We start from the raw sequence: 25,024 nt of genomic DNA on the forward strand, positions 1-25,024 counted from the left end.
GATTAATGGTTGTCTACAATAAAATGCTTGTCTAAATTATAACACGTGTCACATGTGGATGGAGGGTCATCGATTGCAATAATTCAGAGTTGGGGACAATATGCATAAAATAACAGAATTTAAGGTTAAATGTGAACACTAGAGGGTGGCAATTGACATCCCCTGATGACCCAAATGACACACACCCCTTGTTGCATGCAACATAAAGTTTTCATATAAACGCCCAATATTTATTCAGCATTTGAGCGACGGACCACCATTTGATGAGATTTATCCTCTCAGACCCAAAACTAAAACATATTTTTGTCATTGTTGGATAAGATTCTGCCCACAATTCTATGCTGTATTGATGTTGGTACCATTAGGAGAGAGAACAGGCACATTCTCTAATTGTGTAGACTTCTTGTAAATTAAGTAATGCAGATGTTTAACAATAATTTAACTCTTGAGAGCATACCATGAAACCAAATGGACCCGGAAGGGTCCATTTGGTTTCATTTTACTCTCTCAAGAGTTAAAGATACAGAAGGGTCCATTTGGTTACCAACCTTCCATCATTTAGCTGCAGGGGACCACCTGGAATCCCCTCAAGGACCACTGGTTGAAAACCACTGCTCTAGACTGTAACTGAGATAGAAATTAGGCTTTCCACACTGCATTGTGGGAAGTCTGGTGACGCGACTATATATATATGTTTAATGTTCAGGATCCAGGAGTGATTGGCAGATCAAGTTCAAAGAGTAGAGAAGTGGAATACCTGGTTGACATAGGCTAGCATATTGCTAGGAAAGTGTTGCCATGACAACAGGGCTACATTTAAAGAAGACATGACAATTATGCTGATGGGGAATGTCCCTGTGCAGTCAAATATTGTCATCATCAACCGTCCTCTTGCTCATCTCATCTACCTCACCCTTTACTTCTAACTCCTCTCTCTCTCTCTCTCTTTTCCCCATCTCTCTCTCTCTCTTTTCCCCATCTCTCTCTCTTTTCCCCATCTCTCTCTCTCTCTTTTCCCCATCTCTCTCTCTCTCTCTCTCTCTCTCTCTCTCGCTCGCTTGCTCGCTCGCTCGCTCGCTCCCTCCCTCCCTCCCTCGCTCCCTCCCTCCCTCCCTCCCTCCCTCGCTCCCTCCCTCCCTCTGTGTCTTCTTCCAGTTCTGCTGAAGCCTAAATAATTCTATAAATGATGACTGATTAATGCAGGCACCAGCAGACTGTTCAGCTCTCTCACATGTGCACACGTACACACATGCACACATGCGCGGTGCAGACGCACAAACTGCACGCACGCACACACACATGCATGCGTGTGTCCACGCATGCATGTGTGCACGCACTCACTCCACAAACCCAAATACAGTTCAACCTCTCCTTCTGTGTCTTCTCTCCATTTTCTAACCCCGTATATCATCATCATCTCTTCTCTCCTTTCCTCTTCTTGTCTCTAACCTCAATCTCTCCCATCCTCTCCTCTCTGTCCTTAACATTTTTTTTCTCACAGCGACAGCTCTGGAATTTTACATGTGCACACAAACACGCACGCGCACAACAGCAGGATTTACAGGATCAAACCTGACCCCTTGAGCTAAGCGATAACATCACTGACACACACACACACACACACACACACACACAGACACACACACACACACACACACACACACGCACACACGCACCCACGTTAAGCAGGGTTTATATCTTTGCCAATTAAACACTTGAGCTCTCAGTGAGATCTTATCACATCAGTGACTCAACGACAATCAATGCTCATTCACCTCCAACACGCACGCACACACGCACGCACACGTGGACACACAAAGATGCACACTCGCACACAACATATCCTCATACAACGGTAAATTGGGTAGTAAAATGGATAGTAAAATATTTCATGCTTGGCTCACATACAAATTTGTATGCGAGCGTTGATTAGTGTTGATAGTGTGTTTGCACAAGCCCCTGCATTTGATTTACTTTGAACTTGAAGTGTATTGCTGCTGGTTCATTTGTCTAAACAATTAGAAATCATTACAATTGTAAGAAATGGATTATAATTCATATACCAACCACTGCATTATGCAGTGATGTTTTCTAATAAAATCTGAACTTGAACTTGAATTTATTCACTGTTCTCTCTATATATAGAACAAATAAAATAGCGGCATGCGATCATCAACATGATCACCATACGATCCACACACTGAGGAAGCTTCATTTAGAAAAAGAATATATATATATATATATTTGATCTTTGATTTTGAAAGATGGAAAGTTTATTTGCTCATTTTGTAAGGAAAAAAAGCCTGCAAAAATACACTTATGTTGTGCTACTGCATAGCTGAATTAAAGCCATCACAAATTAAACATGATATTCAAACTGAGAAGACGATGACTTGATCAGACTTGCCCAAATATGGAGTGACAGCGGGACATCCTGCCTCTTTTTTACGCTCTTCAGGACATGACGAGTTTCATCACAATGATATATCTATATCTGGCATACACATACTGTACCTGTCACTGTCCAGGCCACGATACCCTGAGGTTGAGCAGACTGAGGACATCACTGGGGGGCAGAAGGTAGACCCCTAGCTCGTTGAGTGCAGACTCCGGTGAAGGATTCCCCTCTCCTCCTCCCATTGGCTCCTCCTCGTCTAACGTTATCCACTCCTCCACAGCATCTCCCAGCAGGTCCCTCAGCAGGAGAGCCGAGCCGACGTTAAGGGACAGAATTATGCAGGCCTCTTTGACACGTTTGAAGAAGTTCTCAGGTCGCTTGCTGTAGTGTCCAAACAGGGGGAAGAGGTTCCTGGTCATGTCAAACTGTATCTGGGCCGCCCCACCCTCATTGAAATTATTATAAAGGATGACTTCCTCGTAGAGGAACGTGTCCATCTGGTAGGCGAGGCCCTGCCATGTGGTCTGGAACAGGGGGACACACAGCAGCTGCTGCAGGTTCAACAGGTGGTCCCTCAGGCAAAGCATCATGGGACATGCTGAGCTGGACAGAGACATGGTGGCCTGGTCACACTGCGAGGGCAGAGACAGCCACCCGCCTTGACGGTAGGCCTGGGCCTTCTCCTTCACATCCCTCATCACAGCATCCAGGAGTCGGCTCATCATATCTCCCCTCAGCCTCTCCAGTAGGACCAGGAGGTCCTCGAACAGCGAGCCCACCTCCACCATCCCCAGACCACTCAGGATGCCCCCGCTGTCCTCCTCCTCGCCCAGGGAGACCGCAGCCTGCTGAAGCTGGAGGAAAAACACATTGTCAGCCCAGTCTGCCAGGACGGTGGAGATGTAGTTTGCAGCGTTGAGGACGGCACCGTAGCGTGCTCCCAGCGGGCATCTAGACTCCTCTTTCATCACCTGCGTGAGTCGGATGCGGAAGTCGTCCACCAGGTCCCTCTGTAGTTCTAGGAACCTCAGCTGAGCACGAGAACACGGCAGTGAACGGTAGCGCTCAGTAATGACCGACAGCAGAGTCATGAAGGTCTCGGCACAAGCTGGAGCCTTCAGCTCATCCAACTCGTCCATGTTGCTGATGTCTCTGTACTGAGATCTCCATGCTCCCTCAGACAACAACATGGTGTCCACCTTCTCCATCGCCCTCGTCTTCTCAACAGTGAGCCATTTCCGTAGCGTGGCCTCGTCTAGCAGGATGTGCAGGGCTCCTGGGAGAGTGGCAGGATAATTGTAGGTTCCCCTCAGCTCCTTCTCGAACTGCAGTATCTCGTCCACCAAGTGACAGAAGAGATCGTCATCGTGCAGGAGTCTGGGGATGTCGCTGGCCAATTTCTCCTGGGCTAGAGAAAGCAGGCCACGGCACAGCTCCACCCTGGCATTGCCGTTAGTTCCAGCCCGGTCCATAATGTGCTGGATCTTCTCCATAAAGTCCGAGCTGTTCCCCATCCACATCAGAACCTGGGTTAGGTACCACTCTGGCTTGTTGAGTGAGTTGGTCTGTCTGTTTCCAGTGAAGTGGTATCTGAACCTCTTGCTGAGTGGCAGCAGCATGATTTGGATGGGCAGGGAGAGGGGTGCAGCTTGGGGCATGCCTGAATGGGGCGCCAACCATTTCTCTGATATTACATCATCAGAGGTCTGCAGGGACAAAAGCTGTCCGGCCAGTAGGTCCAGCTGGTTGTTGATCTCCTGGACGTTGGCAGGATGTGCCATAGACTGGGTGGAGGGGGAGATTAAGGGCCAGTGAAGAAGAGTCAACACCTCTTTAAAATCACCTGCCAGTCTGTCTTTGACGATTCTATGCCAGAAGCGTAGCGTCTCTCTGAGGAAGAACTGTAGGTGAGTGCAGCCAGACTCCTTCAATCCCATGTCCAGACTGGCCATGGTCCTTACTGCCGTGATGGCCTCCCACACTCCGTTTGTCATCAGATACTGTTGAATGCTGTCACTGAGATCCTCTATGCGTTGTAGGCACTGCAGGTATTTCATGTGTCTGTCTATGGTGTCTACCTGGCCCAGCGTCTGACCAAGTCTGGCCACCCATGGTTGGGCCCCCTGTAGGTGCTGTTGTAGTGTGTTAGAGAGAGTCCTCTCTCTCTGCAGCAAGACCTTCAATGATGCCATGACCTCCTCGGCTGCGGTTAAGGCTGAAGACAGCTTCAGAGGCACAGGGCCGGATTCTGTCAGCATCTGTTCTTCTAGCAATTCGTTCTCTGCAGTCAGTTTCTCCAAGACATCCCCAACATTCTTTAATGACTTCACATCGTGGCCGACCTCCTCCCCTATGAACTCAACCACATAGCGTTTAGTGCAAAGTTGTTCATCATCTTCCGTTGATCTGTGGGATAGCATGTTCTCTCATCCGCTTTTCTTCCATGTGGATCTTGCACTTTATTTGGCCAGTCTGCGAGTACTATGACTTCAGACAACTCCATATTTGGTCCGTCCGTCCATCCCAGGTATCGGCTTCACGGATTGGTCAAGCTTTGTGTGACATGCATGTCCCTGGCTCCGTGCACTGTGTTCAGGGTAAGACATGTATGCTTCCATCTGTCTGTTTGTCTGCAGTTCTCTCTGTGAGTTTGTCTGCCTCCCATTTATTCCCATGTACGTCATCAAGATGACATCAGCAGTTTCTGATGACATCATGGATCCCAATATCTCCATATTTGTGAACCAGTTGTATGTTAGTGTGAGCAGAATAGCCTCTCTTTTATATCGTTTAGTAGGTAGAAGTTTTTAGATTCTATAGAAGTTTATTATGATCAGTCAGAAACCCTAAAGTTTGTGTTGCAATGAAAAATTAATTATTGTATTAGCTAATTAGATTTTTAATTAGTATAATTTGAAATATGTCCAGTAAGTTATAAAACAAGTCTCAACGAGATTCCCTGGAAGTGAAGGGATCAACAACCTTCATCAACATGCATGTCCTGCTTCTGAAAGAACCACGAGAGGGACACTCAGGCCCCGACCCTTACATCAAGGAGTTGGCATCTCATGGGCACAAAGCAACCTTAATCCCTGTCCTGTCTTTCAAGTTTGTCTCATTAAACACCTTATCAAGTTATCAGATAAACTCTTTCAACCACACAAACATGGAGGACTGGTTTTTACCAGTCCCAGAGCAGTGGAGGCCGTCAACATGTGCCTACAGACAGAGGAACGAAGAGAAGAGTGGAACAATTCTGTGAAAGAAATATGGAATTCCAAGTCCATCTACGTGGTCGGGAGGGCAACTGCAGCATTAGTGCAGAATCTAGGTCTGAATCTTTTGGGAGAGGATACTGGGACAGTAGATGTTCTATCGCGCCTTATCCTTGAACGAGAGGACACACATATTTTACCACTTTTCTTCCCGTGTGGTTCAATCAAAAGAGAAGTCCTGCCCACGGCTTTGAGGGGAAATGGAGTGCCCCTGGAGACACTGACTGTCTACGAAACCACTGAGCATCCAGATCTGGAGAAGAATCTAAAGAACTATTTCACAGAACAGGGCACTCCAGCTTGCGTAGCTTTCTTCAGCCCATCAGGAGTCAAGTTTAGCCTAGAGATTGTGCGGAGGCTGTCGGGTGTCCAGCTCACTCAAATTAAGTTTGCAGCCATAGGGCCGACCACAGCAGAAGCCATGGCAGCAGAAGACCTGTGTGTTGGCTGTTCTGCAGAGAAGCCAGCCGCAGAGCACCTGGCTGCAGGCATAGCCAAGGTTCTACAACCAGTAAGACGCCCTGAGGGCGAGAAGCGACCTAAAAGGGCGAGGTCACGCTGAAACAACAGAGCTTCTTAATACGCCGCAGTTAAGAAGCAGGAGTTAAACTATTAATCTGTGAGGTCAGATGTAGAGTTGCTGGCCGGCCGGCTCCATATATGCCATATATGGAGCGTGTCTTGAGTGTATAGGATTTAGATCGGTTTCTGCCCCCTCTATATCGTAACTCTTCTATTAGATGGCTCTGGATCAACATATTGAATTCATTCTGTATTGGCCATATATGGAGCGTGTCACGAGGCATGACACACTCAAATGTTTGTATCTGCATAACACTGTTAAAAAATGGTAATCATAATGTACTTGAGTTAAAGTACAAACGTATTGGTATCAAAATGTACCAAACGTAAAAGTACTCATTATGCAGAATATCCCATTTCAAATGTATTTAACTGTAAAAAGCTCTTTTGAACACTATACAGCTCACAATATAGTAACTAAGGTCTTCAAATAATTGTAGCGGAGTACAAAGTACAATATTTGCATCTGAGATGTAGTGGAGTAGAAGTGAAAGTATTACCGGAAATACATTCGATCGATCGAGCCATAATGCTACTTACGTTAGCCGGTTAGCTAGCTATGTTGTTAGCACAGCACTGGATCGTCCATCCGTTTCTTTCAATCGCCTGTATCTCCTATTCCTTGTCCCAGATGGCATTTTTGGTCAAAACAGCGTTTCTTTGACGGCACAGAGCCGGTGATGTGGAGCATTCCAGTGCACCCGTTTGGATTCATATTGTAAACAAGGCCTGTCCAGCTCCGTTCAACGTCCTAGGTTAATACTACTTCCGGTAGACTGGAACTGTGGCTTTTCAAAATAAGAGCTCAAATGCGAAAAATGCTGGCGTGAATTAGATCCTAATTTTTCAATAAATGCTAGAGCTGTAAGTGTTAAGTACTCACAGTACTTGAGTAAATGTACTAGCTTTCTACCACTACTGCATGTGTGTGTGTGTGTGTGTGTGTGTGTGTGTGTGTGTGTGTGTGTGTGTGTGTGTGTGTGTGTGTGTGTGTGTGTGTGCGCGCGCGTGCGTGCGTGCGTGCGTGCGTGCGATGTGTGCATGAGAAAACTACACATCAGAGACTCATTAACATCAAGATGTTTCTAACAATCTCTCATCATGGAGATGAAAAGGGGGCAGGACAGCCCTCCTTCACTCACAGCCTATCGTTCTGTCTCTCCAATTACAGTCTCTCTCTCTCTCTCTCTCTCTCTCTCTCTCTCTCTCTCTCTCTGTTTGCCTCTCTTTCCCTTTGTCTGCGGGTTCATATCTGGTTCACCAGCACTCTTGGAGCAAAGCTCCAACGTTTTATGGGTCTCTATGGGGTAATGCTAGAGACACTCATACACACACACACACACACACACACACACACACACACACACACACACACACACACACACACACACACACACACACACACACACACACACACACACACACACACACACACACACACACACACACACACACCTCTCTCTCTCCACACACTATATTGCTCGTATATGCAATGCCAGAGAGCTTTTAATTTGAAATGGATGATATACAGGTATAGCGGCGACACTCTGTCGGCCTACCCCTGGTGTAACTTCATCATGGGTCAGTATGGTTCAGGGCTTCATGTTATCCCCGTAGAGGTTTGTCCTGCTAGTCTGTTTAATAGATCATCCAGACTGACTGGAACCAAAGGGTCAGATATGTGCTCCACCATGGCACGTACAGTAGCAGCAGCCCCTCCTCTTGGCTGATTGACTGCTGAGCACAGCAGAGGTGGGAACTGCAGACTGCATGGGGCTGTGTGAGCTCATCGAAATGTGTTCCATCACATGGGCACTATAGAAACTACTGTACGTACTGTACTGCTATTATGCTGTACAAAAGGTGCCTGCAAGTATCTGTCTGTCTGTCTGTCTGTCTGTCTGTCTGTCTGTCTGTCTCACGCACGCACGCACGCACGCACGCACGCACGCACGCACGCACGCACGCACGCACGCACTATAATTCCACTGGAATTATAATAGATGTTCTGTTGCAAGGAGTTGCAACTAGTTGCATTGGTGCAGTCTGACCTTTAGTCTTAACAGTAACTTCATCCGTCAGTCAGTCAGTCAGTCAGTCAGAGAGACATTCCCGTTTATAGGGTTGGTTCCGCTGTTGTGGTCAATGCAAAAAAGGATAACCACAGGCACAAAATGAACACACGATAATGCATGCACAGCAAAGGCAGAGGGAGAAGGGAGGAATTTGGAGATAGATAGATACCCATTGTATACACACAGGCACGCCCATATACTCTGGAAACTCTCAGTGGTCTAACTGTGGTCTAACAGATAATACTCCTTACACACACAGCTGCCATGAGTAGTGGAGAGAAGGTGAGAAGGGGGAAATGAGAGGAAAGGAATTGGGAGGAGGAGAGGAGAAAGGAGGAAAATGGTAGAGGAGGAGATTGAAAGCTGCAGATAGGGCGGCCTAGGGCGAGAAGGAAAATAAATGAGAGAGAGAGAGAGAGAGAGAGAGAGAGAGAGGAGAGAGAGAGAGAGAGAGAGAGAGAGAGAGAGAGAAAAAATGAATGACAAGAGAGAAAAGAATAAGAGGAGGGAGAAAGAGGGAATGACAATGGAGAGGGAGAGAGGGAGAGTGCCAGACCAGCAGATTATTTGCAGAGCCACAGATTTCCCGGCTGCCTTGTTGCCTGTGTGTGTGTGTGTGTGTGTATGTGTGTGTGTGTGTGTGTGTGTGCGTGCGTGCGTGCGTGCGTGCGTGCGTGCGCGCGTGCGTGTGCGCGTGCGTGCGTGCGTGCGTGCGTGCATGCTAAGACATATGTTATTTACAGTAAATCCTTGGATGTGTGAATATGTTTGCAATGCAGGTGCAGCATGTAAAAGAAAATGTGAGGGGGGGGGGCGTAGCGATACTAATATCACTGCGTAGATATTAGTCTCATCCTTCTCAGTGTTAGATTTCTTTCTGCAATGTCCCGCCCCATATTTGCATACTGGGCAATGTTGGTTATAGCCTAGTTCCAGAAGAATCTGGTTGGCTCGTCACCACTTCGGCTGCGAAGTCCTCCCACAATTGAGAGGGGCCAGGCTAGATTTTTATACCCACTTAAACCCTAAAGTCCACTTGCCAGAATGTGAACCCAGGCATATTGAGTACACCAAAGTTTTATGTTAGAAATGTTGAGTATGGGTCCCCAGTATGTAGAAACTGCCAGATGCTAACTTCCATAATGTTCCACCATTTCATCATGCTTTATGTAGCATGTGAATTGGAAAACCATTTGTGGATCTGCTATTGTCACTATTTTTGACAAAATGTAAAGAAGTGCTTTTCAAATGATTTTTATTTTCATATTATTTTTATTTGGACATTTATGGGAAAGAAAATGGCCAGAATAGAGACACCAGGGTAAATGTGGTTAAAATATTTTTTTAACTGAATTGATAAACTGTGATAATAATGATCAAACATGAATAATCAAACACCAGACAGTCTGCATTTCCTCCCAAAAGGAGAAATGCATGTATGTAATTCAGCCTGACTAGAGGCAGAGATAAAACGTATCCCAACCGGCCATAGTAATGAATGACCAGAGGAGAAGATGGATTCCCCTCCATATCCCTGGCAGCAAATTGAACCCTTTTATATATTATTTTGCAATATGTGCTTTCTTCCTTACATCGTTACTCATAAATGTAAGCTATTTTTTCCTCAAACGTCTCTCTCTCTCTCTCTCTCTCTCTCTCTCTCTCTCTCTCTCTCTCTCTCTCTCTCTCTTTCTCTCTCTCCCCCCCCCCCCCCCCTCTCTCTCTCTCTCTCTCTCTCTCTCTCTGTCTCTCTCTCTCTCTCAGACCCGCACAGAAGAAAACCCTTTACCTGTACTTTTTGTGGTAAAAGTGCTCAAATGTTCTTTCTTTTCCTGCCTCCTTACACCCCCCCCCCCCCCCCCCCCGCCTCCCCCTCTCTTCTTCCCTTTCTTAGTTCTTCTTTGGAAAGTATTACACGATGGGAACCCACTTTTTACCTGTAAAACAGATTTGGAATAAAACTGATTCTGATTCTCTCCCTCTCTCTCTCCCTCTCTCTCCATGTCTCTCTATCTGTCTCTCTATCTGTCTCTCTCTGTCTCTCTCTCAGGTACGTCCATGCTTTGTACCTGGGCGCTCAGAGTCGGTGGCACAGCGACGGCCCGCGTCGTCACTTCCACTGGCGGCTTATGTTTGAGAGCGCTGACATCACCATGCTCCGCCTTCTGGAGGCCTTCCTGAAGTCCGCCCCTCAGCTGGTCCTTCAACTCAGCATCGTTATCCACCAACACACTCTGCTACCACTGCAAGGTACACTGTTGTTGTTGTTGTAGTTGTAGTTGCGACCACAGGTCGCATTTACTATGAAAACGTGCATTTCCCGTCCGTTTAGATCTATATGGAGCTGACCTGTTCTGACATTCCATATGTTGATCCTTCCCCATCCATCCTTCCTCTTCGATGTCTCCCTTTTGACTGATACCTGTCCATTTAAACTCTAGACGGGCCTGCCCCAAAGTTATTAGTGCAGCCGCACCCGGCAGCTGGCGAAAACTTGAGTTCTCAACAGGCCCGAAAATTAAGGCCCGGCCCTACTTGAGCCCTCATCAAACCCATACACTCAAGACACTGCCCCCGCTGCCACCCTTAGATCTCCATGTATGGAGCTAACCTGTTCTGACATTCCATATGTTGATCTGACCTCATCAAACCCTGTACACTCAAGACACGCTCCATATGGCCAGTACAGAATTCATTCCATATGTTGATCTGACCCCCCATGCCAAAGCGCCAGCGCTCGCCCAGCAGTCTGCTGTCACCCAGACGGATGCGTGCACGCGACCTCGCCCTAAAGGGGGAGGTCGCTTCTCGCCCTGCAGGCGTCTTACTGCAGGTATATATACTATACTAGGCCTCTATTCTTGTTGGCGATACACAAAGACAAATCTTTATATCATAACTGTATCAGGGGGCTGTCTACTGGCAAAGAGAGAGACAGAGCCAGGCAGAGATAAGCAGAGATGCAGGCAGGGAGAGAGAGACAGAGAGAGGCAGGCAGGGAGAGAGACAGAGAGAGACAGGCAGGTAGAGAGAGACAGAGAGAGACAGGCAGGGAGAGAGAGGCAGAGATTATAATGTGTTTTCATTATTACTTCAAATATCATTAACCGTTTCCCCGCCAGGATTAATTAATAACATGCCAGGATATCACGCTGTTCAACCCTTATTTTGAAGATCCAAAACTCTGCGACCGGATGTTAATGGTGTGTGTGTTGTCTCGATGGGATGTTATTGTTTGCCTGGAGCATGAGAAGCAGTGGCCGGGGCCATTACTGCGACCGCCAGGCTCCGTGCAATAAGTGCTGTTTTGACCAGAAATGCCGCCTGGGTGGGGGTTTTGGAGACTAAAGCGACTGAAAGCGTGTGTGAGCTTGCACGCGCAACCAAGAGGCCGCAGCCCAGGGTCTAAGCTAACAGCAACGAAGCTAATGTGAGTAGCCTTTCCACTAGATCGAATGAAATACATTTATACAACTGAATAACCGTAGATACGTATTTTGGCAGCGTCGCGTTTTTTAGCGGGGAAAAGGTTAAGAAATGTATGTAGGCCTATATATAACATCGTGAAATGTGAAACTGTTTATATTTAGGAGTATATTTCAATAAAGACTAAAATAAATAAAGAATAAAAGTAACAAACCAAAACTAGCAGAGGAAAGCAATATAAAATACAAGCCAGCAAAAGGAGAGGAGCAGGAACAGGAGACCTCTGAGAGACAGAGGCAGGCAGAGAGATGCAAGCAGACAGAGAGAGCACCCCTCACTTCACACGGGTGTGATTTTTATATCTGTTTTCGGCCAAATAATGCCGGCCACCGAACGTTGGGTGTATCCCTAGTAACACGGTAGGCCTACTGCTACTCAGTGCAGGTATCACTGACAGACCCTTATGCTTTATTCATTCACCTCTTACAAGGAACAGGCTGGCCTTTGTTAAATAAAACAACAGTGTAACTCTCTTATACGCACACAAACACGCACGCACGCAGGCACGCAGGCACGCACGCACGCACGCACGCACGCACGCACGCACACACACACGCTCTAGGGACACATGAATACTTGAACTTGTGGTTGACCCACACACAGAAACGTTTGTATATAAAAGCACACCGCACATAGACATGTTGCACATATTTTATGCACACACCGAGGTCTACAGTTCTAGCATGCACATGGCACGCACGCACGCACGCACGCACGCACGCACGCACGCACGCACGCATGGCAAGTATGCACATGCAAACACACACACACCCACACACACCCACACACACACACACACACACACACACACACACACACTGAGACACACTGAGACACACTGAGACACACACACACACTGAGACGCACACACACACACACACACACACACACACACACACACACACACACACACACACACTGAGACACACACACACACACTGAGACGCACACACACACACACACACACACACACACACACACACACACACACACACACACACACACACACACACACACACACATTTAACAAAGCCATCTCATATAATCAGATGGAGTTGATTTGCCCTCGGACAACAAACAGTGAAGGACATACAGGAGGGAGGGCAGGTGAGCAGACAGACAGAGGGATGAAAGAAAGGAAGAAATAACTGCAGGAGAAATAGATGGAAGAGACAAAGAGGTGGAGGTAAAAGGTTGTGGGGTATATAGAGATCCAGAAAGAGAGTTTTTGCACTGTAGGCGACTGCTCTCGTTGTGAGAACCAAATCGCCTTACAAGGATATAGGAAGATGAAGGAAAGCATGGAAATTCGAATTAGGGACATTTTGCTGGTCCTCAAATGTTCTTTCCTTATTGTGGTATGCTGTTTATTTGTACCAATCCAGGGGATTTTGTAATTAAGGGTAGGTGGTTCTGGTTCAGCTAGTGCAGGGGTTCTCAACCCGTGGGTCACGAACCCTCGGGGGGGGGGGGGGGGGGGGGGGTCGCCAAATTATTTTGGGGGGTCCCCAAACTATTTATTTATTTATTTATTTGCAACTGAATGGCTGGAAAATGGAAATTAAGAGTATGTGGTGCATACATGTCTCCACCAGGCCGAAGGCATGGGGAGAGAGTATGTTTTGCACTCCGTCCATGTGTCCGTGTGTCTGTGTGTCCGTGTGTCCGTCTGTGAACAGCTAATCTCCGGCAAAATTTCCAGAACAGCCTGTTATAGCGCCACCAGGAGGGCGCTTTGTGCAAAACACGTTTTTGGACAGTACACCTACAGATTTTGTCCAAACATCACGCAAATTGGTACACAGTCTCTCTACAGCCATTCAACGAAACGGGTCTTTCAGATTTCTCAGACTCCATCCTGATTGGCTAAGATTGGCTACCAAAGTTCTCAGTTTCAAACAAAATGCTGCAAATCATGAACACATCGTGTGATTTCTGTGAAATTGTGCACGCACATTCCCACTAGGCCGAGGAAGAAATGCCATGTGAACATTTTCAACTCAGCCTCATGGTGGCGCTATAACTGGCCGATTAGTGTTTTTACCTCAAACTGCACGGATCTGTGTAAAACTTTGTATGCACACTCCCTAGAAGCCAAGGAAAAACCTTTGCCTGGAATTTTTCACATCTGCTCTTTATAGCGCCACCAGGAGGCCGACATATGTAAAACACATTTTCTAATAATTATTACTCCTTCATATTTTATCCAAATTTCACGCAAATCGGTACACATGCAATCCATAGTCATGTGATCAAGACGGGTTTGTTTGATTTCTCATAATCCATCCTCATTGGCTACGATTGACTTCTAAACTTTTCAGGAGTAGCCCGCTTTGTACCCGTTTTGTACAAATCGCCACAACTACTCAACGCAGCGTCCGATTGCGGTGAAACTGTGCATGCATATTCCCACTAGGCTGAGGAAGAAAGTTTTCTAATCAGCCTCATGGTGGCGCTACAACAGGCCAAGCCGTGTCTCTCTCACACACACACACACACACACACACACACACACACACACAAGATATAGCCAAAGCATTTCCGCGCGTGCGTGCGTGCGTGTTTGCGTGCGTGCGTGTGCGTGTTTGCGTGTGCGTGTGCGTGCGTGCGTGCATTCATGGAGTGAATAGCAGATGATTTGGTGAACAAAAGTCCAAATTGCCTTTTCTGCAAATATACTCAGTGAAACACACACACACACACACATATGTGCACACTAAATGCAATGAGAGTTCGTAGGTGAAATGCACAAACACGCACTTCCTCGTTGAAATGGAGTAATTTTGACAGCCAGTGTGTCCCAGATTGCTCCCTTTTCTCTGCAATTTGGCACAAAGGCACAAACATAGACATGGAGTAGCCACGCACGCACGCACGAGCACACACACACACACACACACACACACACACACACACACACACACACACACACACACACACTGGAATGAAGGCAAATGCACACAACAACATCACACAGCCCGAGGAGGATGTGATATTTGAATCGGTTTACTCGTCTCTTTTAGCACTCCCCTCATCTTCTCTCCTCTCTTATCTTCTCTCCATCCTCATATTCCACACTTTGTAGCATTTTCTCTCTCTCCTAACCAGACTTTGGTGACAGCCAGTATGTATTTGACCAATGGTGTCTCAGAATATAACAATAATAATATTGACTCAATATTTGCTGGTGCTGACTCTCTCTCTCTCTCTCTCTCTCTCTCTCTCTCTCGCTCTCTCTCTCTCATACAAACGCACGCGCACACACACACACACACACTGTATGCCGGGCTGTGTTTATTTATTTTTTACTCTTGTCCTCGGCTGACTGGCCCACAGAGTTGAGAGACATCGGCCCACTGGTTTGGCTCTCAACAACAAAAATATATACATTTTTATTGGTGTTTATCCCTATATTAAAATGGCCTCTAGAGGGTGGGTCGACCGTGGACGTCACAAATCTAACATCAGCACTTACGAGACTTGCGAGACATTGCCCCGATCCGCACTAAACTTGGTTGGCACAGGGTACAAGCACTGTTCAGGGCTCTGCTATGAGAATGGCCACACCAGGGGACACTTGTAGACCACAAACGGTTTGGAGTACGGGGTACTTTCAGCTGACACCAACACCACCACCCCCTCAAATTAAAAAAAAAATCAAAATGCTGTGCAAATCTATGAAGTTCTAGCTTTCATTTGGGATAGTGATATGTCTATATCTCTATGAAACGGTATCAAGCGAAAAGCTACATTTTCATTAATTCAACTGGCGAAATAACATTATAATTGACACTCTTTGCTTCATTACCATCTAGCCTTTAATTGCCTTTCAATAAAACCACATTCGGTTGTCACAAGTATCATCTACGTGTTACTGATTATGGGGAATTTTATATTATTGTAATCCATTAAATATTTGCTGCGCAATGGGGTGATAAAACTGAATGAGCAAGCGCGCACAATGCACGGCACAAATCAAATAACTTTGAATAGATGGAATTATATATACACAATGGACACAAGGAATTGACACTCACTGCTGATTATAGTAACATTATAATCACCGAGATGCGTAAGAGAATAAGGGGAGATGAAGCAGCCTGAATCTCCATTGCAGGTGCGCCGCTCTATACCAAACTGATTTGGCATTACGCCTTACGTGTGCTTTTAAACTCTGCTATGTGCTTTCCCAAATGTGTGTTCCCAAATAAGCTACTGTCATCACACACACCTACATACACATGCAGAAATACTTAAAGATAGAATAATAGAGCCAGAGTCGGATGAGTGATACAGTAAGCCTCGACAAATACCAATATAATATTGTCAATCAGCATCCCTGTCATACACACACACACACACACACATACGCGCACGCGCACACGCATGCAGACGCACATGCACACACACACACACACACACACACACACACACACACACACACACACACACACACACACACACACACACACACACACACACACACACACACACACACAGAGACACGGACACCCACACACTTTCAGACACAGAGGTACAAAGACCAGGGAGAGAGAGAGAGGAGAGGATATGCTAATATTAGCTAAACTCATCCGAAATTCAGCTCAACTTTGCACTAATCTTAAATCCACTTAAAGTTGACATTGAAAGTTGGATTCAGTTCAAATTCCACCATATTACATTAATATTACCACAGCTGGCAGTTGACAGATATAGCCTCCTGCGGATGCAAAAGTTACATGAAAAGCACAGCAATCTGCACCTTTTTGTGGACAAGCTTAACACACTTAATAAATAACGAGAGGCCGTAGAGAGGCCGTCTGGGTAACAGAAGGTCCCTACTTTAACCCTCAGCCCCGGTCCATGTCTCAAAGTGCCCCTGAGCAATTAACTGCTCCCCAGGCACTGTTTCTATAGACCAGTCTGCCGAGCTCCAAACATAACTGCGGTATCAGTTATGATACAGATACAGATGCGGTATCAGATACAGAGTTTTGTCCCCTCAGCCATCGCGGCATTAAACACACTGCCCCGCCGATAGGATGGTTCTGTACACAGTGGGGACCTCATGCTTTTGTATTGTCTTGGTGTAATGTTTTTCTGTACTATGTGTTGTTTTTGTTGTTGGTGTTGAACAGACCTGTGAAGCTGAATATCCTTCGGGACAATAAAGATTATTATTATTATCAAGTATTCAAGCAGCAGCACCGCTTGAATACAGCGACACCACAGTGATGATTTGCCTATATAGGGCAGCGCTCCTGTTGTCGATTAAATAATCGTCCAAAGATGAAGGAATGACAAAGTTCTTCAGGATGAAGTATTGAGAATTTATTGAGAAGATTCAGCAGAGTAACAACATACAGAGAGTGAGGAACAGGCCTCCTTGCCTGTTCCAGCAGCCCCTCCGGACGCAAGCCTCCCCAACCCCATTCTCAAACAGTTCTTATAGTCTTGTCTTAACAGAGATGCTATACTGAATGGTCATATAAGGGTCTGTGCTAAAGATAAGGGCGACACACAAATAGTTACACAAGTATACCTTTGCTGACAGCGTGGAGGGGTCAAGTCAGCTGTTAGATTGACAGCTGCATGAATTAGACTGAGCACATTGGTGAGCAAAGAGACTTAATGGAAGGAAGATAAATACACAATAATGCATAATATTTGGCAGTCTATTTGGCATTCTAAAACAGCCATTACACTCCACAGCGACCTTTCATGACGACGACAGGCCCAGGAAATGATTCCCCATGTATTTTTCCCATAGACATTTCAAAAAGTATTTATTTAAAGCCTCGGACAAAGCCAACTCGGATCGTGTCAGACCCAGAACACACAATATCTGCTCTCCCCCCGACAGCATGTGTCCATTTATCTCCAGCCGAGAAACACTCAGAGTTACTTCCACCGTGTAGCTATAAAATAAAAAATGCTCCTCCATTCAAATCGTGAACTAAGCGAGATGTATATAGTCATGTTGAAGAATACTTGTTTACAAACACAAACACACGTATGGGCGGTGAAACTAGAGGACAATCGATAAGACCAATCGAAACGTGTATGCAAATACTCGGAGCTTGCACATCTCCACCCCCCCAAACACGGGTAAAGAAACCGAAAAACAAGCATACTTTGCCTAATAAATGTAACCATTTAATGCCTTTGGAAAAAAAAACGAAAAACACAAAAACAAAATTTAATTTATTTTCCCATTTTCTGCCTTTTCATTCTAGCCGGGTTGAGCCTCATTTTGTGAGCCCCAGTCACAAATCATGACAACAAACACAATATTTGTTGGCTTTGTTCGAGTTGGCTTTGTTCGAGGCTTACAGATCTAAATAAATACTTTTTGAAATGTCTATGGGAAAAATGCATGGGGAATTATTTCCTGAGCCTGTCGTCATCATGAAAGGGGGCGGGACTGCGACGCTCTATAGCTGGGATGGGTTAAATGCAGGGGACGAATTTGAACAGTTGAACGGACATTCCCACTAGGCCGAGGAAGAAATGCCACTTGAAAATGTTGAAATCATGGTGGCGCTATAACAGGCCGATTCTTGTTATTACCTATAACTGCACTGATTTGCGTAAAACGTTGTATGCGCACTACCATGAGATCAAGGAAAAACCTTTGCCCTATTATAGCACCACCAGGAGGCAGATTTTTGCAAAACATTTTATTTCTGTGCGGTTGCTGCCCGCACAGAATACAAAACTCTGATGCTGGCATTCAAAGCAACCAAAGGCATGGCCCCCCCATATCTCACAAGTATGATCGTACCCTACAAACCCTCCCGCGCACTCAGATCAGCCAACGCAGGGAAGCTGGAGTTACCTTCACTAAAAACGCCGGGACAACGCTCCACACGTCCCAAACTCTTCTCCCTTCTGGCTCCAAAACTATGGAATACACCTGTGCTCCGAAGAGCACTTATTCTAGTTCTAGGATATATGGGCTGACATGAAAGGGTTATTGAAGTGAAAGGGTTATTGAAGTGAATGGGTGATTGAAGTGAAAGGGTTATTGAAGTGAAAGGGTGATTGAAGTGAATGGGTGATTGAAGTGAATGGGTGATTGAAGTGAATAGGTGATTGAAGTGAAAGGGTTATTGAAGTGAATGGGTGATTGAAGTGAATGGGTGATTGAAGTGAATGGGTGATTGAAGTGAATGGGTGATTGAAGTGAATAGGTGATTGAAGTGAAAGGGTTATTGAAGTGAATGGGTGATTGAAGTGAATGGGTGATTGAAGTGAATGGGTGATTGAAGTGAATGGGTGATTGAAGTGAAAGGGTGATTGAAGTGAATAGGTGATTGAAGTGAATAGGTGATTGAAGTGAATGGGTGATTGAAGTGAATGGGTGATTGAAGTGAATGGGTGATTGAAGTGAAAGGGTGATTGAAGTGAATGGGTGATTGAAGTGAATGGGTGATTGAAGTGAATGGGTGATTGAAGTGAATGGATGATTGAAGTGAAAGGGTGATTGAAGTGAAAGGGTTATTGAAGTGAAAGGGTTATTGAAGTGAAAGGGTTATTGAAGTGAAAGGGTGATTGAAGTGAATGGGTGATTGAAGTGAATGGGTGATTGAAGTGAAAGGGTTATTGAAGTGAAAGGGTTATTGAAGTGAATGGGTGATTGAAGTGAATGGGTGATTGAAGTGAAAGGGTTATTGAAGTAGTACATGTGGCTACGTTGCTGAGCAGACTCAGGGACCATTCATTACATTAAATATTCATGCCTGTTAATAATGCAGAATTCAGTCTCCAATTAGCAATTAATCACACTGAGGCAGCGTTAAAATTAGAGGAACAGATGACTAAAAATGACTTAAAATTCCTTTTAAAATAATCTTGCCCCATAAAGTATAACAGTATAGTCAGAGTTAAAGGACCACTCAGGATCTTGCTGTGTGGTACATATTGTCGTAGGGACTCTGTATGCGTGCATGCACAGGCAATAGCATATACTGTACACTCTCTGAGTATACACTCAGTAAGAAAACAAAATGGTGTAAAGAATAAAACAGATGAATAGTGTTATGTGTCTCAGTGTGTTGTGTTTTCTCTGTTTGTAGTGTGTGCTCTCTCAGTGTGGTGTGTGTGTTGTCTCAATGTGACGTTTGTTCATGCCATAGTCATGTGCACACTGCGGAGGCCTCAAGGTAGAACTTTGTCTTTTGCCTTTCTTGTTCTCTGACCTCCCCCTCTCAGCAATTGGTGTAAATAACAGATATTTGGTTATATTCAAAGAACTACTTCACTATGAATTTGGGTGGTGATTGTGTTGATTGGCTTACTGCAGTGTGAACCACAACCACACCAACCACTAGCTGTCTGCATTCTGCATTATAAGTGTTGCAGTCTACTAAGGCTTACAAAACATATCCTCAAGTCAATAAAGTGTCAACTTGAATGACGTCTGCACTTTTTTCAGTTGAACATTCCACGTAGCGCGTATGCATTGGGTAGCACTGTAGCAGCAGTGTTCTTTCAGAACGGGGAGGTGGGGGAAATTGGGGAAGGGGGGGATCTACCCGGGGAAGTCAGCGAAAGACTCGTTCGCCACACAGATTCAAAAATATTCAAATACAATACAATACAATACAATACAATACAATACAATACAATACAATACAATACAATACAATACAATACAATACAATACAATACAATATTAAAAAATATTGTACTTAAGGTGTCTGTGCTCTACATGCTGGATAACCATTAGAATAACCCTCATTCAGCACCACCATCTTTGAATCCTATTGCCATTACCAATACTAATTCCCTGTGGTGAATGCTACTTTCATAAAGTGTCAACTTGAATGACGTCTGCACTTTTTTCAGTTGAACATGTTTGATCAGCGGCACGGTCCGTCAACGAAGTGCAGCTCTTTGCTTAAAAGTAATACAATGATCACTAGTAATATACAACACTTTGCTTGGTGTCAGTTTATCACAACCAATCACAACCTGATAGTCACCGAACAAGTTCTCTGTGGACAAAATTGTTTTATACACAATGCAGCCCAGCTGTTTCGAGTGTCAAACTTTAATCTCCATCCAACATTGCTGTAGGCCTATACCTTTGTTTTTATCACCTTTCCATTTCCAATGCTATTGACATTAATTTGTCTCTGAGATATATAAGAGAGGTGACCTCAGATGTGCAAAAGGACCATTTCAACAAAATCTCAGAGGTACCCTGCTCTCTGAGGTGACCTAACCTCCACAGACAACCTTTCTTCCATATAACTGTGCATGGTACATTGCTAGTATACAGCATAAATCACAATTTGTGTGTCTCTCTCTCTCTCTCTCTCACTCTCTCTCTCTCACTCTCTATCTCTATATAGGTCTGTCGGCCTCAGCGTCCCTCGTCTCTCTTGCGTGGATGATAGCGTCCTACCAGAAGGTGCTGAGGGACTCTCGCGATGACAAGCTGCCCATGTCTTACAAAGCGGTCGTAGCTCAGATGCTTTGGCACTTCTTCACCATCGGAGCGCGTACCGTTGCCTTCGCCCTGTTTGCCTCTGTCTTCCAGCTCTACTTTGGCATCTTCATCGTCAGCCACTGGTACGTTAGCTGGTTGGTTTTACTAGCCCATATCAATTTGGGTCAGACTCGCCCATTGTACCATCGTGCCAGCCTCATAAATTACATAATAAATAGTTCTAACAAATTATTGTTATTATACTATATATATTATATATCTTATACTCCTTTTCTCCCCTTCCTTTAGATTAGAACCATACACAGATGCGAACAAGTCTTTCCCTGACTGCCCCGGGTAGATCCGCTTCTACCTTTCTGCAAAGTGCAAACAGTCCCACTTGTAGAGTTTATAACGACGGTACTTGTCTGTTAACATTCCACGTAGCGCGTGTTCTTTTCATCTACCCGGGGCAGTCAGAGAAAGACTTGTTCGCCACACAGATTAAAAAATATTCCAATACAATACAATACAATACAATACAATACAATACAATACAATACAATACAATACAATACAAAAATATTGTACTTAAGGTGTGCTCTACATGCTGGCTAACCATTAGAATAACCCTCATTCAGCACCACCATCTTTGAATCCTATTGCCATTACCAATACTAATTCCCTGTGGTGAATGCCACTTTCATCCTAGCCTGCCAAAATACAGTCGTTACACACTAACAGTAGCTGCAGTTGTATCCTAGTCAGTGTAATCTGCTGTGTGTCCAGGTGTGTGATGACCTTCTGGATCATCCAGGGAGAGACAGACTTCTGCATGTCTAAATGGGAAGAGATTATCTATAACATGGTGGTGGGAATAATCTACATCTTCTGCTGGTTCAACGTAAAGGAGGGCCCCAGCCGCCTCCGCATGACTGTCTACTACACCGTCACCATGGTGGAGAATGCTGCCCTCACAGCCGCCTGGTACACCTACCGCGGCCCACACACCTCTGACTCCTACGCCCTGGCTGTGGTCTGCATGGTGGCATGCAGCTTTGCCCTGGGGACCTTCTTTATGTTGGTGTACTATTGCCTGCTCCACCCGGACGGGCCTGTGCTGGGCTCCAGGTGGGGTGGCTGTGTGGTGGAAGAAGGGGAGGGCGGCGAGGGTGGGGTGGGGGGGGTGATCGACTCCTGCCTCACCCCATCCCAGGGCTCCCAGACCCCGGGAGGGGGATCGGACAGTGCGGTTACCAGTCCCCCGAGAACCCTCCCCAGGACTAGAGACACTGGGGAGCCTGTCCCCGGAGAGAGGGACAGGGACAGTTGTGTGCCTGTCTTCCAGGTGCGCCCCTCGCCTTCTTCCTCTCCAGCGCTTCTACACAGAGCTGCCTCCTCTTCCTCCCGGGCCCAGGATGGCCCCGTGATCCGGATTGACCTCCCCAGGAAGAGGTACCCAGCCTGGGATGCACACTTTATCGACCGGCGGCTTCGCAAAACCATCCTGGTTCTGGAAACCACCTCACCCGTCAGTCCTCGGATACAGTACAGGAGTTCCATGATGGGAAGCAAAGAGGTGCTGGAGTACGAAACCACAGTCTAAAGGAACCAAGATCGAGTTCCATCCTTACAAAATGTGTTATGGGATTGTGGCCCAGGTTTCTCATTGGACCCAGTAGACCTGTAACATGGACTGGGAGCTTGAGGAATGAATGCAGTATCTTATACTGGTTAAAAATGTATAATAGTAATGTTCTTGAACTCTGACAAAGCAGAATCTGGAACCAAGCCTTCATATTGTCAATTAGGGCCAGGACACAGTCCAGGAGCTGTTTCTGGACAGGTGTTTGAAAGGTGGTTCTCCAAAATGTCTGTGACTAAGTTTGACCCATAATTAGCACCAAGGACATACTAAAGCAGCCGTATGGATGCTGGTGCTCGAGAAAGTACGGTTTATTAGGTAACTAGTGAAGAAAACAACAGAGGGCCTTAAATAAATTCTTAAAATATTGAAAATAAAATGTGGGACTGTTGATCTAGAATCGCTCTCTTGGACCCAGTACAGGAGTAGCATAAATCGCAAATCGGTGCTAAAGAACATATGAGGGGTACACAATAGTGCTAAACGAGATAGCTTCTTAAGGACTGAGTGGCTCTTAAACTCAATCTCACAGCGATGGACTGTAAATCATTTAAGGGAGAATGAGATAAGAGTTGGGGTGGGTTCTTAGATATTGAGAACGGCGTCTCTTCTCCTGGGAACTGGCTAGAGTAGAAGTAATCTAACCCAGGGACCAAGGACAAGGAGAGAAAAGAATATAAGTGAAGTGTGGTGTTTCTGCGAGACAACAAGGGGTGTCAGCTTAATCAGACCGTTTAAAAAATATGTCCCTCACCCCGGGACCCAGTGTCATGAAAATGAGCAGTCAGTTCAGCAGAGGGATACATCAGATACCTTAGTTTGGAATCCACCTTAATTGTTTGGCAAAACAAATGTAGGCCTAACAAATTTTAAAGAAATAACCTGATATCCAGTATTCAGTGAAACTATGGAAATGTCACATGCTATGCGTGTTGCACTGCTGTTGCACTTGTAGCTTTAGACCCCCCCCCCCCCCCCCCCCCCCCCCCCCCCCAAAAAAAAGGAATTATTGTGTCTGTGTTAAAGCAAGGGAGATTTCCACAGTGGTTCCCATAATGTGTCATGTGATGTGTTATGTGATGACTTACCAGAAAAAAGGCCTGTAATTCAACTTTTGCTATGGGTAATAGTTGGTGTGAGATTATAATATAAGCTATTACAATGGGCTGCTAAAATTGGAAGAAGCTTATTTCATCAGCCTGTGTACCACCATGGTCTACAAACAGTCAAGACAGAGTACTGGTTCTATTCAAATGTCTATTCTAGCTCTATTTGCCAAGTAAAAACAAGGTGCCAAGTGTAAGGAACCAAACCTTTAGCCAAGTTACTGTGAAGCAACTGTGAAAGGAAGAGGTTTGCCAGGATAACCTTCTAGTTGTACCAACCTTTATATCATGAACACTCCATTCTTAGATAACAATAATTTCTCAAAGACTAATCCGCCGGTAGTAGTGATAGGCAACAAAGGGCATGGAGTGCCTCGTTCATGGGGAATCATTGCAATTATCCCATCATGAGCAGGTCTCAGCAGTGAGTTACTGCTCTCACTGGTGATAAAGTTGAATACATGGAGTGTATTGATGACAACAGAAATGGCTGCTAAAGATAATAACACTAACAATGATAATTATGATAATAATGATTTTAACATTGGTGCTGATGATTAATTTAATTACTGACACCTGGGTCAATCCACTCAGTCATGTCTGATGAGGAAAAAAGGCTCTGATAGGATCGCAAAAGAATAATAATAAATAAATAAAATGAACCATGTTATCTTCAAGGTAACAACGCTTCGACCTCAACAGAGCAACGGTGTACGCACGCTGATCCGCTCAGTGTGTCGTGCATGCAGCCCCAGACATCTACGGGCATCACAGAACTGTTATTGCTCCTTCTTGTCCCTCCAAGAAGTTATTCGCTGATAATGTATATGGTATTAATAAGCTACAATTTGGCTTTTGTGCAGTAAAGCATCAAACTGTCAACAGACAGACTACTAACGACTACACTACTTTCTGTGTTTAAAAGGTCAAAGGCCATGGAAAGGATTTAGATTTCATATCAACCAAAAGCTGTTCCTTACAGTAAATGAATGCACTTACATGATTGTGTTGTCCACCGAAA

The 25,024-nt window shown here is 45.3% G+C and overlaps 3 protein-coding genes across 3 annotated transcripts in view; 2 read left to right on the plus strand and 1 right to left on the minus strand.

The window, feature by feature from the left end:
* xkr7b (XK, Kell blood group complex subunit-related family, member 7b) overlaps positions 1 to 22,858 on the plus strand; it is a gene marked incomplete at its 3' end in the record, with an annotated part of 46,644 nt that extends 23,786 nt beyond the window's left edge. Inside the window, exons 2-4 of the mRNA XM_079519909.1 lie at positions 10,381 to 10,580; positions 21,176 to 21,395; positions 22,042 to 22,858. Coding sequence (XP_079376035.1) covers positions 10,381 to 10,580; positions 21,176 to 21,395; positions 22,042 to 22,858 — 1,237 coding nt within the window. The remainder of the gene's footprint in view (positions 1 to 10,380; positions 10,581 to 21,175; positions 21,396 to 22,041) is intronic.
* LOC306942879 (RAD50-interacting protein 1-like) lies at positions 2,518 to 4,818 on the minus strand (the record flags this gene model as incomplete). The annotated part of the gene is made up of 1 exon (XM_079529037.1): positions 2,518 to 4,818. One exon carries the CDS (start codon positions 4,816 to 4,818, stop codon positions 2,518 to 2,520), a length of 2,301 nt encoding a protein of 766 aa, XP_079385163.1.
* Positions 5,366 to 6,235, plus strand: uros (uroporphyrinogen III synthase; the record flags this gene model as incomplete). Its single annotated transcript, XM_079529049.1, is given in 2 exon segments — positions 5,366 to 5,525; positions 5,528 to 6,235. Coding segments are annotated over 2 exon segments (843 nt in total). The 5' UTR covers positions 5,366 to 5,390.
* Positions 22,859 to 25,024: the final 2,166 nt, after the last annotated feature.

The sequence above is a fragment of the Electrona antarctica genome (genome assembly GCF_951216825.1).
Source record: "Electrona antarctica genome assembly, chromosome: 2".
NCBI lineage: Eukaryota > Metazoa > Chordata > Actinopteri > Myctophiformes > Myctophidae > Electrona > Electrona antarctica.